This window comes from Piliocolobus tephrosceles, unplaced genomic scaffold (assembly GCF_002776525.5).
Source record: "Piliocolobus tephrosceles isolate RC106 unplaced genomic scaffold, ASM277652v3 unscaffolded_74, whole genome shotgun sequence".
In the NCBI taxonomy this organism is placed as follows: Eukaryota; Metazoa; Chordata; class Mammalia; order Primates; family Cercopithecidae; genus Piliocolobus; species Piliocolobus tephrosceles.
The window spans coordinates 314,119-330,610 of NW_022334718.1; the positions used below are offsets into that span (position 1 = coordinate 314,119).

The 16,492-nt window shown below is 38.9% G+C and overlaps 1 protein-coding gene across 1 annotated transcript in view; it reads right to left on the minus strand.

Annotated features, from left to right (window-relative positions):
* LOC113219650 (protein-tyrosine sulfotransferase 1) overlaps nt 1-16,492 on the minus strand; it is a 133,191-nt gene that overhangs the window by 52,192 nt on the left and 64,507 nt on the right. The window contains exon 3 of the mRNA XM_026446718.1: nt 9,909-10,107. Within this exon, the coding sequence (XP_026302503.1) occupies nt 9,909-10,107 (199 nt within the window). The remainder of the gene's footprint in view (nt 1-9,908; nt 10,108-16,492) is intronic.

A 16,492-nucleotide genomic window follows, 5' to 3' on the forward strand; every position in this document is an offset into this window, starting at 1 on the left:
TAACATAGTTAACTTAATGTGTATGTCCTGACTGCTACACCAACTGGCTGTTTGTTCCCCCATCTCTCTCTCTCTCCTTGGGCATCCCTATTCCTGAGACACATTGATATTGAAAAAAGGCCGATTAATAATCCAACAATGGGCTCTAAGTGTTCAAATGAAAGGAATAGTCACATATCTCTCACTTTTAAGTCAGAAGCTAGAAACTATTAAGCTTAGTGAGGAAGGTATGTTGAAAGCCAAGATAAGCTGAAAGCTAGTCCTCTTGCATCAAATAGTCAAGTTGTGAATACAAAGGAAAAAGTTCTTGAAGTAAATTCAAGTGCGACTCCAATGAACACACAAGTGGTAAGAAAGTGAGAGTCTTAATGCAGACATGGCAAAAGTTTTAGCGGACTAGATAGATAGATAAAGCCAGTCACAACATTCCCTTAAGCCAAAACCTAATCCAGAGCCAGGCCCTAATTCTCTTTAATTTTATAAAGGCTGAGAGAGGAAAAGGTGGAGGCTAGTACAGGTTGTTGGTTCATGAAGCTTAAGGAAAGAAGCTATCTCTATAACATAAAAGTGCAATTTTCAGCCCACTGTTGAGATCTATTGCTTAGGAAAAAAGATTTCTCACAAAATACTATTACTCGTTGATAATGCACCTTGTCACCCATGAGTTTGGATAGGGATATACAAGATGAATGTTGTTTTCATGCTTGTTAACACAGCATCCATTCTGTAGTCCACGGATCAAGGAGTAATTTCTACTGTCAAGTTGTTTTTGTTTTGTTTTGTTTTGTTTTGTTTTTGAGATGGAGTCTCACTCTGTCGCCCAGGCTGGAGTGCAGTGGCATAAACTCAGCTCACTGCAACCTCTCCCCATCCCGGTTCAAACAATTCTCTTGCCTCATCCTCTTGAGTGGCTGGGATTACACACATGCATCATCACACCCAGCTAATTTTTGTATTTTTAATAGAGATGGGATTTCGCCATGTTGGCCAGGCTGGTCTTGAACTCCTGACCTCAGGTGATCCACCCACCTCAGCCTCCCAAAGTGCTGGGATTACAGGTTTAAGCCACTGCGCCTGGCCCTGTCAAGATTATTATTTAAGAAATACATCTCATAAAGCTATAGCTGCCATAGATACTAACTCCTCTGATGGATTTGCACAAAGTCAACTGCAAACCTTCTGGAAAGGATTCACCAGTTTAGATGCCATTAAGAACATCCATAATTCATGGGAGGAGGTCAAAATTTCAACGTTAACAGGAATTTGGAAGAATCAGATGGATGACATTGAGGGCTTCAAGACTTCAGTGGAGGAAGGAACTGCAAATGTGGTAGAAATAGCAAAAGAACCATAACTAGAAGTGAGCCTGAAGATGTAGCTGAATTCCTACAATCTTATGATCAAACTTGAATTTGAGTTGCTTCTTATGAATGAGCAGAGAAAGTGGTTTCTTGAGATGGAATCTACTCAATGCTGTGAACATTGTTGAAAAGACAGCAAAGGATTTAGAATATTACATAACAAAACAAATTGCTATCGTCACCCCTATCTTTAGCAACCACCACCCCGAATGGTCTAGCAGTCAACATGGAGGTAAGAGTCTCCACCAGCAAAATGATTATGACTTGCTGAAGGCTTGGATGATTGCTAGCATTTTTTTTTTTAGCAATGAAGTATTTTAAATTAAGGCATATGCATTGTGTTTTCTTTTGACATAATACTACTACAGACTGGACAGACTACAATATAGTGTATAACTTTTATATGTACTGGGAAACCAAAATATTTGTGACTTGTTTTATTGGGATATTCACTTTATTTTGGCGGTCTGGAACCAAACCCACAATCTCTCCAAGGTGTGCTTATAACCCATAATAAAGAAAAGAAGTTCAACAGGGAGGGACCCATGGATGAAGATTTTAAAAGTTATTATGAATATGTTAAAGGAAAAGATCAACAGAATGGGTAAAGAGCAAAGAATTCCAGCAGAGAAAGGGAAATTCTAGAACTGAAAAATAAATGATCTGAAATGAAGAAGTCACCAGATGGGTTTACCAGCAGACTGGACACAGAAAAAGAAGGGATCAATGAATTCAAAGATAGGCTAATAAAAACTAATCAAAACTGAGGCCCACACTGGAGATGGCAGTAGAATGGATCAGAGAATTTGGTATATTATAACCAAACTGCTGAAAACCAAAAATAGGGAAAAATCTTGTAACAGTCAAAGAAAAAAAAATTACATTCATAAGAATGTCAGCTGACTTTCATCAAAAACATGGGAAGCCAATAAAATAGTATCTTTTTAATGTTGAAAGTTAAAACAAAATAAAAAACAACCAACAGCCTAGAACTCTATGTCCAGCAAAATATTCTCAAATTAAAAAAATAAAAAACACATTTTCAAAAAAAAAAAAACCTAAGAGCATTAGTAGTCAACATATCCTTACTATAAGAACTGCTAAAGGAAGTTCATCAAGCTAAAGAAAAATGATGCCAGATGAAAATCTGGATCTTCAGTAAAGTAAAGAACAAAGAGCCCATCTGTGGCCCACAAAGCATAATGTATTTACTATCTGGAATTTTTTTTTTTTTTTTTTTTTTTTTGAGACGGAGTCTCGCTTTGTCGCCCAGGCTGGAGTGCAGCGGAGCAATCTCGGCTCACTGCAAGCTCTGCCTCCCAGGTTCATGCCATTCTCCTGCCTCAGCCTCCCAAGTAGCTGGGACTACAGGCACCTGCCACCAAGCCTGTCTAATTTCTTTTGTATTTTTAGTAGAGATGGGGGTTTCACCATGTTAGCCAGGATGGTCTCGATCTCCTGACCTTGTGATCCACCCGCCTTGGCCTCCCAAAGTGCTGGGATTACAGGTGTGAGGCACTGCGCCCGGCATACTATCTGGACTTTTACGAAATAAAAAATGTGCAGCCCATGTCTCAGAGTAACCACTATAAGCAAAAACAAAAAAAAAAAAAAAGAGATGGAGCTAAAAAGAGGAGATAATACAAACAATGGAATACTAAAAAAGGTTAATCCAAAAGACGGCAAACAAAGAAAAAAAGAAACAAAAATAGATGATCCAAATAAAAAACAAATAGCAAGATGATAGTTTTAAATCCAGTCAAATGAATAATTACATTAAATATAAGTGGATTAACTCTCCATTTAAAAGGCAGAGACTATAAAACTGGATTAACAAACAAAGCCAGGTATATAAAGACACAGATTAAAAGTAAAACAATGGGGAAAATATACCATGTATATAGTATACATAAAAACACTGTTGTGGCTATATTCATATCTGACAAAGTAGACTTTCAGAGGGTAACATCAGAGATACAGAGAAATATTTCATAATTACAAAAGAGTTAATTATTCAAGAAGGTCTAAATGGGTGTGTTCCCAATAATATAGATCCTAAATACATGAAACAAAATTGCTAGAAATGTAAGGAAAAATTGAAAAATTCATAATTTTCCCAAAATTAATAAAGCAGACCAAAAAATCAAATAACATTTAGACTATAACAACACTATAAAGTTACTTGACCTCACTGATATTTACAGAACTCTGCAATAATCACAGAATACATATTTTTTCAAGTGATCACATAAGACCTATATACTGGCCATAAAGCAATATTCAATATATTTCAAAGTACTGAAACAAACCATAATGAATGTTCTCTGACCATAATGGTCACATTAGAAATCAACAACAAAAAGATAATGAGAAATATCCAAATACTAGAAAAGTAAATGTCATTCTAAGAAGTCTAGACTCTATCCTGTAGTAACAGTGGAGTCATTCATGAATTTTAAGTAAGGAGACCTAATTTGGGTAACTGGGCGAATAAGCATGCTAAGAATAGAGATAGCAAAAACAGGAACACACAGTTTTTGCTGGGTATAGGCACCAGAAAACACAACTATGCATTCATTCCAGGCTTCACCTTCAATGTAAGAATATCAATTCCAACTGCTGTAGCTTTTTGCTGTTTGGTTTAGGGATTTAATCTAACCCCTGTCCCAGCTGACTTCATTTTCACATTTCTTCTTGTCTATTACTGTGGGTTCTGCACTTTGGTACATGCTTTTCCATTTGATCACTTGTTCTTCCTCAGTACTATCTACTCAAGTTTCCAACTAAATATTCCATTCATAAATTGGATCTGCTTTTTAGCTCTCTCTTAATTTAGCAACCAGGTCCTTGAATTGTTTAGCAACCAGGTCCTTGAATTGTTGTGGGACTTGAGCTATGTGCCCTGAGGACTCTGTTCCTCAAATCTGCTCTCTGGCTCATAGGTACTGCAAGTATAGATGAGCACAGCCTCATCCCCACTCTCAAGGTGGATTCCTGCTCAGTTTAATGAACAATTCCACCTAGTTTCTGCCTCTCAGGGAACAAGTTTAGACAATAAATTCAATTTTGGACCTTGAGAGCATCCTTGTGGACACATACAGAAGACAGTTGGAAATAACGAACCTGGGACTCAGGAAAGAGACCCACTAGGAAATACAGATTTATGATTATCAGCAAATAGGTTGTAATGAAAGCCCTATGAGTGGATGAGCTTGAGCAAGGAGACTATAAAATAGGAGTCCTTAATCTGACAGGCTTCTGGCACATCTATGCATCTACTGAAATTGTGGGTAATAGGAGTCCTTAATCTGATGGATTTCTGGAACATCTATGTATCTACTGAAATTGTGGGTAAAATCTGTGTATTTGTGTGTCTGTATTTCTGAGGAGGGGATCCACATGTTTCATCAAATTCTCAAATAAGTTCCTAAGTCTAAAAAGGTTAAGAATCTATGCAAGAAGGCTAAGGATGTAACCTAGACAGCACTATTTACTGAAATGTGCTATAATTTTAGGATTAGAGACTATGGTGGGATAGGGTACAAAATATGTTAACGTTTCATTACCAATTTACTATGTGAGTCACAGTAACCATGAAGCATGATTATCTATTCAATATTGGGCAATACGTCCCTAAAATGTGCTGACTCATTATTACTTGCAGACTACCCAGAATTGTACAAAAAAAGAAAAAAAACAGCATTTTTAGGCCTAGAAATACACATTTTATATTCTCAGTTAAAATGTGATTTTTCTCCCACTCTCACACCATAACTAAGAAAAACACCTTCCCGGGCCGGGTGCTGTGGCTCAGGCCTATAATCCCAGCACTTTTGGAGGCTGAGGCGGGTGGATCACGAGGTCAGGAGATCGAGACCATCCTGGCTAACATGGTGAAACCCCGTCTCTACTAAAAATACAAAAAATTAGCCGGGCTTGGTGGCGGGCGCCTGTAGTCCCAGCTACTCAGGAGGCTGAGGCAGGAGAATGGCGTGAACCTGGGAGGCAGAGCTTGCATTGAGCTGAGATCACGCCGCTGCACTCCAGCCTGGGCGACAGAGCGAGACTCTGTCTCAAAAAAAAAAAAAAAAAAGAAAAACACCTTCCCCAGCCACCTCTTTCTCTGGGGCCCATCTCATATCATAGCTAACAATTAACAATCTCTTTTCAAGCACTGCTTTATAAAAACCTCATGACCATCAGTGCTGGATACATTAGCATCTGACTTATTATAGGCAAAAAAGCATTGAAGATACACAGGATTTACTTTGCAAAAAGGTCTTATGAAATCTACCCTCACAAGACAAGAATGTCAGTTTGTATGCATTACCACAAAAGGCCCAAAAACACCATTATAGTTCACACTTCATCTTTTCTTCCTCAAAATTATCTGTCACTTTAAAGATAGGCAAAGACAGAAAAAAAAAAAAAAAAAAAAAAGGTGGTGTTTTTATATTTCAGTGTGTTAATTTGAAATCCTTTCAAAAACCAAGAGTGTGTATGACATAGATTCTTTAGTCACATGGATTCAAACCATAGCATTCTTCCCAACCCACCACTAAAGAAAGCAAAAGATAATCTAGCCAAGCCAATTTGCATGTAAGAAAACTATAATGTCGCCGGGCGCGGTGGCTCAAGCCTGTAATCCCAGCACTTTGGGAGGCCGAGGCGGGTGGATCACAAGGTCAGGAGATCCAGACCATCCTGGCTAACATGGTGAAACCCCGTCTCTACTAAAAATACAAAAAACTAGCCGGGCGTGGTGGCGGGCGCCTGTAGTCCCAGCTACTCGGAGGCTGAGGCGGGAGAATGGTGTGAACCCGGGAGGTGGAGCTTGCAGTGAGCCGAGATTGCGCCACTGCACTCCAGCCTGGGCGACCCAGGGACACTCTGTCTCAAAAAAAAAAAAAAGAAAGAAAACTATAATGTCTACTGCCTGAGAACCTACAAAATAGCACTGTACATGTATCTTGGTAATAAAAAAAAAAGCCTTTCACTATTGTGCAAAGGAGAAAGCTAGAATTACCAACTACAAAGAGCTCACAAAACTTTAATACATGTAACACTTTAAGGAGTGGCTCATGCTGGCTGGGCACGGTGGCTCACGCCTGTAATCCCAGCACTTTGGGAGGCCGAGGTGGGTGGATCATGAAGTCAGGAGATTGAGACCATCCTGGCTAACACAGTGAAACCCCATCTCTTAATGAAAACATAAAAAAATTAGCCAGGCGTAGTGGCGGGCGCCTGTAGTCCCAGCTACTTGGAAGGCTGAGGCAGGAGAATGGCGTGAACCTGGGAGGTAGAGCTTGCAGTGAGCCGAGATAGCGCCACTGCACTCCAGCCTGGGCGAAAGAACAAGACCCTGTTTCAAAAAAAAAAAAAAGAAAGAAAGAAAGAAAGAGTGGCTCACGCCTGTAACCCCAGCACTTTGGGAGGCCAAGGCAGGTAGATCACTTGAGGTCAGGTGTTTGAGATCAGCCAGGCCAACACGACTAAACCCTATCTTTACTAAAACTAAAAACTAGCCAGGCTTGGTAGCGTGTGTCTATAATTCCATCTGAGACAAGAGAATCATCACTTGAACCCAGGAGACAGAGGCTGCAGTAAGCCAAGATTGTGCCAACAGAGCAAAATTCTGTCTCAAATAAATAAAGGAAAAACTTAAAAGATAGTTCATAGAAGAATATATACATATAGCTAATAATTGAAAAATGTTCAATTACATTAATCAATGAAATCTATTAAAACCAAGAAAAATCTAAAATAAATTACCTCAATTGTGCTGGTAGTTCAAAGGTTTTTTGTTTGTTTTTCGTTTTTGTTTTCTTGAGACAGGGTCTCGCTCCATCACCCAGGCTGGAATGCAGTGGCACAATCTCAGCTCACTGTAAACTCAAAATCCCAGGCTCAAGCAATCCTCTCACCTCAGCCTCCCAAGCAGGTGAAACCACAGGCATGTGCCACCATACCTGGCTAACTTTGGTATTTTTTGTAGAGATGGGATTTTGCCACGTTGTCCAGGTGGGTTTGAACTCCTGAGCTCAAGCGATCCACCCACCTCAGCCTCCCAAAATTCTGGGATTACAGGTGTGAGCCACTGTGGCCAGCCCAAAGGTTTTTGTTGTTGTTGTTGTTTTTAATATCAATAGATATCAAACACCTTTTAAAAATCTCAGACACTTTACCCTGGTTTAATTCCACTTTTATTGGTCCTACCTTAAAAAAAAAAAATCCTAAAATTGAGTCTCATGTGCAAAGATGTTCACTGTAGCACAATCTGTCAAAGAGAAAACTGTAAACAACAAAATGGTAAAATCAATTATAGAACATCTACTAGGGAAATGTATTTTGTTTGTTGATTTATTCATTCATTTACTAGTGTGTTTCAGAAAAAATTTAAGGTGGCTTCTATGAAGGTATAAAACTACAAAAATTATGTTTAAAAAGCATGCACACAATGGGAAATTGCTCATGAATATTAAAAGGGTTGGATACAAAACTGTGTGTATATAAAGGTAAGATGATATATGTAATCTTACCTTTGTTTAACATAATGCAGAGGAGAGAAAATACATCAAAATATTAAGAAAATATGTGTAAATAAATAAGAAAATTTAAAAAAGAATAATATGTGTATGTATCTAGGTGGCAACATTACAGGTGATTTTTATTCTCTTATCCTTTTAATTTTGTAAGTTTCATATAATGATTATATTTTTATAATGGAAATATTTATATACATATGAAAAGCATAAAGAGGATAGTGATTATTTTTTTAATTTGCCCTCATATGTGATGGTTTATAAGAAGGCAGCTCTTCCCATATAGCTGCTAATGATGAACTGAAAAAGGGAAATAAAAGTAATACCTAAGAGAAAGGAATTCACATAGAAATTAATGAAATAAATGTGGCATAAATTTGTCAATTAAAGTTATCAAAAGACAGAATAAAGAGATGATATGGCATATGGTTGTAGGGAGGGAAGGACATTGATATAAAAGAGAATACCAGACAAAGCCAAGGAATTTTCACCTTGGAATCAAATAGCCTATCAGTGAACTTATGCTAACACGGTTGTCTTATTTGAAATGTAGTTTCAAAAAATATATGTAAGTGACACAAAAAACTGCCGTTGACAGGGGCTAAGGAATGAAGAGTACAGGTACAGAATTTCAGTTTGGGAAGACAAAAAATGTTCTGGAGATGGATGGTGGTGACAGTTGCACAACAATGTGAATGTATTTAATGCCACTGAATTGTGCACTTTAAACATGTTAGAGTGGTAAATTTTATGTTAAACAGATCTTACTGCAATAAAGAAAAGAATATATAAGGTCTGATTTAAAATAGACTCAACTGGTAGGCTATACAATCTAATTAGCTCGGAGTTTTCAGCACTTTCTGAAACAATATTTTGTAAAGACGTGAGCATAACTTATTAAAATAAAAACTGTAATGTCACTTTAATAGCAACTTTCTCTTAATCAGAAGACGAGTGTTTAATAATTTTTCTAGTGTAACCAGTGTTTAGCCTTTAGGTATCCAAAAATTATGGCTCATCTAAACAAAGGTTTAAAGTAAAGTGACTATTAGATTTACAGAAAGAAAGAAATCAGAAGTAAGGTCACTAATAATTATAGTATTTATGCAGATCTGCAGTAATTGGCTGAGAATAAATCTCCCAACAGTGAGTTTTACTCCTAGAAACTGAGCAAAATACCCTAAGGAGTATCCCCAATGAGCCAGTTATCCTTAAAATGCAGTGGAAGACTTCTGATAAGAAAGTATTCTACAAATAGAATTTTTCTTCATTCTTTTTTCTTTTTTTGAGACAGGGTCTTGCTCTGTCACCCAGGCTACAGTGCAGTGGCATAGTCTCAGCTCACTGTAGCCTTGACCTCTCAGGCTCAAGCAATCCTCCCACCTCAGCCTCCCAGGTAGCTGGGACTAGAGTCATATGCGACCATGCCTGGCTAATTTTTATATTTTTTGTAGAGATGGGGTGTCACTATGTTGTCCAGGCTAGTCTTGAAATCCTGGGCTCACTCCCACCTTGGCCTTCCAAAGTGCTAAAACTACAGGTGTCAGCCCTATGCTGGGCCCAAATTTTTCTTTTTTTTTCCTTTTTCTTTTTGAGATGGAGTCTCGCTCTGTCACCCAGGCTGGGGTGCAGTGGCATGATCTCTGCTCACTGCAAGTTCCGCCTCCCGGGTTCACGCCATTCTCCTGCCTCAGCCTCCTGAGTAGACGGGACTATAGGCACCTGCCACCACGCCTGGCTAATCTTTTGTGTATTTAGTAGAGACGGGGTTTCACCGTGGTAGCCAGGATGGTCTCAATCTCCTGACCTTGTGATCCACCCACCTTGGCCTCCAAAGTGCTGGGATTACAGGCGTGAGCCATCGTGCCAGGCTGCTGGGCCCAAATTTGTCTAATTCAAAATATTTTCTGATCATTAAATAGCAAGAAATAAAATAAGAAAAAAAGTATTCAGATCCCAAATTCCAAATCTAGTTTTCTCAGTTGCTTTAAAAAATCTCACTTACCCTTCGAGTGTTTTCAAGAATTTTGGGATCAGGTTTTCCATAGTTAGGTGGGTTGGCATATGGGTCATATCCAAGTTTGGCAAGCATAGGAGCAATCACTGCCATGTCTTGTAGAACATCTGGCGGTATCTTCCCAACCCATTTGGATAGAGCTGCTACATTGACCGGCTTGATGACTTGGTCTGTAGATCTCTCCACTCTGAAAACAACGTAATATGAATAAATGTTGATTTAAAATTTAGAAAGTCATGCTTTAAAACCACTATAAATTATGTTTTAATGACTAATGGTTTTAATTGTCTGGATTACAAAACAATTGAAAAAGAGGGCTCTAATCAGGTCTGACACTATTTACCAGAATTAAAAAATAATTTAAGATTGTCAGAGATTATTGGCAATCTCAGATTTCTAGAAATAGGAAAAAGGGTTAGCTGAAACATCTGCATTAAATATCTTGACACTGTAATTACAACATCCAGGAAAAAACAGTAACAAAATAAAGATACGGCTGCTTAGAAAAATTGCCAGTCAACTTACTTGAAATGCTTACCAAAAAAAAAGATAGACGGATGGATGGAAAGAGGGACAAACAGATGGTAAAATAGATGGACAGTGATAAAGGAAATACAGCAACATGTTAATGAAAGAATCTAGCTGGTTTGCATAAGACTTTCAATTCTTCTGTACATTTTAACTTTTCATAACAAAATGTTGGGGGAAAATGGCCAACCATAAACCACTAAGAATGTAAAATATTCACTTGTTCTATTTTCCTGCTGACTTCCTTAAAAAATCTTATTTTCTACAGAAGAAAAAAAAAGGGCTGTTTTTGATTTTCAATATTACAGGATTCAATATTCCAGAATAAATGTGTTCTACCTCTTTTTTTTTTTTTTTTGAGATGGAGTCTCGCTCTGTCGCCCAGGCTGGACTGCAGTGGCCGGATCTCAGCTCACTGCAAGCTCCGCCTCCCAGGTTTTTTACGCCACTCTCCTGCCTCAGCCTCCCGAGTAGCTGGGACTACAGGCGCCCGCCACCTCGCCTGGCTAGTTTTTTTGTATTTTTTAGTAGAGACGGGGTTTCACCATGTTAGCCAGGATGGTCTCGATCTTCTGACCTTGTGATCTGCCTGTCTCGGCCTCCCAAAGTGCTGGGATTACAGGCTTGAGCCACCGCGCCCAGCCATGTTCTACCTCTTGACATGGAAATTTACTCTAAGCCTGTAGTGATTATACTCACTATATTTGACTAAATAACTAGCAACCTCAGGATAAAACATAGCATGAAATGACATTTGGATTTAAGTTGGATCTGAATTAGATTTTGGCCAATGACTATAAAACAGAAATGCCTAAAAGAGACTTTTATATCCTCATACATAAAAAGTCATTCAAACATAGTATTCTAAGAAAAGGTAAAGGCCCTTTTAATTAGGAATATGACCTCTCACTGAATAACTATTATCTGCTGAGGAGTCTCCTAAAGGGGCTCTGCTTCTAAAATAACAGAAAAACAATTCCTCTTCCCTGGGATTCGTGAGGCTACCTGCTCCAGGTTTCCCCCCTGCCTCAAGAGCCATGTTCCTTTCTCCCTTTTCAAATATTTCTCCAGGACTCCAATTAACCCACTGCTCCCTTCTCTCTATCTGTTCTCCTTGTATTGCTTCGTCCCTAATGCTCTTTGCTTGACATTCTTAACCTGTGTAAAGAACATCCTGGTTTGCCCAAGACAGGTCCAGTTTACACCTAGCATAATTTACCCCAGCGTAATTATTAAAAGCACCTGCCATTCACTCCCATAAGTGTTCAGAAATGAGCAGAGGATGTCATATGTGTATTGCATAAACCATATTACTTTTCTAAAATCCAAAAAATTCTGAAATCTGAAACACATCTGTGTTAAGTATTGGGGTCACACAGAGAGTCCTGTATGTCATGACTGGGAAGCTGGGCTTACCTTGAAGATAATAAGGAATAAATGAAGAGTGTTTTTTTTTGTTTTATTTTGTTTTTTTGAGACAGAGTCTGGCTCTGTCGCCCAGGCTGGAGTGCAGTGGCGCGGTATCGGCTCACTGCAAGCTCCGCCTCCCGGGTTCACACCACTCTCCTGCCTCAGCCTTCCGAGTAGCTGGACTACAGGTGCCCACCACCACACTCGGCTAATTTTTTGTATTTTTAGTAAAGAAGGGGTTTCATTGTGTTAGCCAGGATGGTCTCGATCTCCTGACCTCTTGATCCGTCTACCTCGGCCTCCCAAAGTGCTGGGATTACAGGCGTGAGCCACTGCACCCAGCCGAAGAGTTTTAATAACAACTAATATGAACAAAGTACTAGTATTAGCATTCAGTGCTGATAACTATGGGAAGAATAATTGGAGAATGAGGCAAGTGGGATCAGGAAAATCGGTATAGATGCTCAACATATTAGAAGAAAATAAATGATTAAGGCTTCAAGTAGATTAAATGAATTAGAAATAGAGATAAGACAAATTCCAAAGATAATTTTTAAAACTACGAAGACACTGGGAGACCGAAGTGGGTGGATCATCTGAGGTCAGGAGACTGAGACCAGCCTGGCCAACATGGCGAAATCCCATCTCTACCAAAAATACGAAAATTAGCCAGGTGTGGTGGTGCATGTCTGTAATCTCAGCTACTTGGGAGGCTGAGGCAGGAGAGTCGCTTGAACCTGGGAGATGGAGCTTGCAATGAACTGAGATCACACCACTGCACTCCAGCCTGGGCAACAGAGTAAGACTCCATCTTAAAAAAAAAAAAAAAGGTAAGACAGTGGTCAATTAGATATGGCGGGGTGAAGAAGAAGAGAAAGGAGTCTATGATTAATTCATATTTGACTTGAAGGACAGATGTTTGTCTGTCATTCAATAATATAGACAGTATGAAGAAAAAACATGTGGGTTTTTTATGTTGTTGCTTTTTGTTTGACATGTAGAGAAAAATAAAAAAAACATGTAAATTAACAGTAATCAGAAGGTCACCAAAAATCTAGAGAAAAAATTCTAATCAACTGGAATACAGTATAGATGTTCACTAAACAATGGCTATTATTATTTCACACTGATGATAGCTCTGGTTCATCAGAATAGTGAAAGCCATATTTATCATTATGATTGAATAAATGAGTTGAAGAAAAAGTATAATCATTTCTTGTCTGAAAAAGAGCTCTAAAATAAAAGACTTTGGAAAGGCTTTGCTATATAACCACTGAGTTTACAAGAGCCGCTAGCAGCAAATGCAGTTAACTATGGCCTCTCAAGGGGAAGAACATGGGAAACCTATGCATATCAGTCAAGTGTTTCTCTTTAAGATCAGCAGAAATGACATTTTACATATATCAAGCATAAAATTCAAATTCAACAGTCACTTCTTAAATAACCACTATGTGCCACGTCAAGTCTAAGGTTTGATACTAAGGATACAAAGATGACTGACTAGGCCATGCCCTGCCTCTCAAGATGCTCAGAATCCAGCAAGAGAGACAAAGGGTACACATGACTAATACACAGCATCATAAATGAAGTGACAGAGGTTAGAGACAATATGACAGAAGTAGGCCATTCTTTTCATGGGGTAACACATGACTAGGGCAAGTTACTAAGCAGCTAAGGCAAGGGTTAGCATCTATGAGTCACACATTAAATTAAATTGGTTCACATTGCCTGTTTTTGTCTGGCCTTCAAGAAAAAAATGGCTTTTACATTTTTAATGTTTTGTTTTAAATAAAAACAATCACATTTCATTACACATGAAAATCACGTGAAATTCGAATTCAATATCCATAAGTAAAGTTTACTGGAACACAGCCATACTCATTCATGTATAGATTGTCTATGGCTGCTCTTGTACTACAACGGCAGAGTTGAGTAGCTGAGGAAGAGACCATATGGCTTGCAAAACCTAAAATATTTACTATCTAACCCTTACAAAAAAACTTTGTCAACCCTGATGTAGGACTGTATCCTAAGGAAAAATAGGCTTTCTGTGTGTGTGGTCTCAGGTGATGTCTTCCTGACAGAAGGACCACATCACTATTCACATTCATGAGAGAACCTGGTGTTTGTTTTTTGTTTTGTTTTGTTTTGTTCTTTTGAGATAGACTCTCGCTCTCTCGCCCAGGCTGGAGTGCAGTGGCGCAATCTCAGCACACTGTAACCTCTGCCTTCTGGGTTCAAGTGATTCTCCTGCCTCAGCCTCCCAAGTAGCTGGGATTACAGGTGCACGCCACCATACCCAGCTAATTCTTGTATTTTTAGTGTGGTTTCGCCATGTTGGTCAGGCTGGTCTTGAACTCCTGACCTCCGGTGATCTGTCCACCTCGGCTTCCCAAAGTGCTGGGACTACAGGCGTGAGCCACTGTGCCCAGCCACCTGGTATGTTTAGAGAACAGCAAGTGAGGAGAGCTAAGAATGTACTGAAGCTACTAAGTTGGGAGGATGGAAGGGAGAAAAGAAACAAGAGTTTACTCAGTGTTGCACTTATCTGGTTCAAGAAACACATTCGTTCAACTCAAAGGATAGATCTTTAAAATAAAATAGAAAATGAGAACAAGATACAACGCAGTCCCAATCTTCAAGGAGGTCACGGTCTGGTTGGGGAGCCACACAAACATTCCACATTGAAACTCTCACAGTTGTCTCTTAGTCCCACGTCAGCTCTCTGGGCTTGGCTTTTCCCTCTTTCCATGGGTTCTAGTTATTTAGTTTATGTTTTTCTAAGAGGCAGCAGAGTGTAGTGGAGAGAACGCAGACCTGGAAGTCAGGTCTGTATGATCCAGCTTTGTAATCTAAGAAAAACTCTGATCCTAAGAGACTGGGGATAATGACCACTAACAGACAGAGACACAGTTTCCAAAACATTTTCAAAGGAGTTGACAACTATTGCTCCAATCTGGCCTGCTGCCTGTTATGTAAATAAAGTTTTACTAGAACATAGCCATGGCCATTTGTTCCTGTACTGCCTATGGCTGCTTTTGCTCTGTAACAGAAGAGCTCAATGCTTACAACAGAAATCATATGGCCTGCAAAGCTAAAAATATCTGGCCCTTTACAGAAAAAGTGTGCCAACTTTCGTTCAAAAGGATACAGTGATTATAGAGGAATGGGCCTGGAACTGACAGCCTGATTTTCTTTTCTCGATAATAACCTGCAGACTGCATGGAGCTCATTAAATCTCCCCTACTCCTTCAATCCTTCCGGAATTAACCAACACTTAGATCTAAAGCATACTAGGGAATGAACTAGATACCATTCTACCTACCTTTAGCTTACTGGGACCTCAAAACACAGTGCCTCACAGACTGGTACATTTCAACACACACAGCCCATGTACACTGAGACAAGATATCTGTGACTCTGCAAGTTCTCCCAGTCCCAAGTGCCCAGGCTTCCTTCTCTCTGTGGCAGTCACAGTGGCAGCAACTCCTCCTCAAGGAATGGGGTCTATGCCAAAGTCTTGAATGACTGAGGTGAATATAATCCTCCACGACATTCATTTTAAGCATGGATTTTCCACGAGACTCAGTTAAACACTACAGCCAGGCTGACTGCCAAACCACAGGTCTGAATTATGATACCCAGCAACTACTACAAGAAACCAAATCCTCCAGATTAAAGCATAGGGGATGGAACAGACATGCAAAAAGGAAAGAGTGAAAGAGTACATAATCCAAGTGGTTAGGTTTATTACAGTAAAGCATGTAATGAAATACCATTTAAAACTATGTTTTCAAAGACTTTCACTATTAGATAATGCTCAGGTCACATCTTGTGAAAGAAGATTTTAAAATGTATATACAATAGAAATTCAATTTTGTGAAAATGTGTTCTACAGACCAATAATGAGTTCCTAAACTGAATTAGTTCTAAAAAACCTACCCACCAGAAAAAGCCCTAAACCAGAGGGATTCATAACCAAATTATATCAGATGTATAAAGAAGACCTCGTACCAAACCTACTGAAGCTATTCCCAAAAATTCAGGAGAAGCGACTCCTTGCCAACTTATTCTATGAGGTCAGCATCATTCTGATACCAAAACCTAGTAGAGAAACAACAAAAAAAGAAAACTTCAGGCCAATATCCCTGATGAATGTAGATGTAAAAATCCTCAACAAAATACTAAGAAACAGAAACTAGAAGTGCATCAAAAAGCTAATCTACCACAATCAAGTAGGCTTTATCCCTAGGATGCAAGGTTGGTTCAACATACGCAAACCAATAAATGCGATTCATCACATAAACAGAACTACAGACAAAAACTACATGATCAGCTCAAAAGACACAGAAAATGCTTTCAATAAAATTCAGCATCCGTTCATGTTAAAAACCCTCAACAAACTAGGCATCAAAGGAACATACCTCAAAATAATAAGTGATACCTATGACAAACCCACAGCCAACATCCAGAACATGCTGAACGTTCTGGAGGGCCCACAGATGTGGAATAATGTATTTGTAAGAATTATATTAAACAATCTTTATTTGATAACTAGTACCTTACAATCCTAATGCTACCTATCAAATTTCAATAAGAGCAATTTCAGCATCAAGTAATGAACAGTAGCTAAA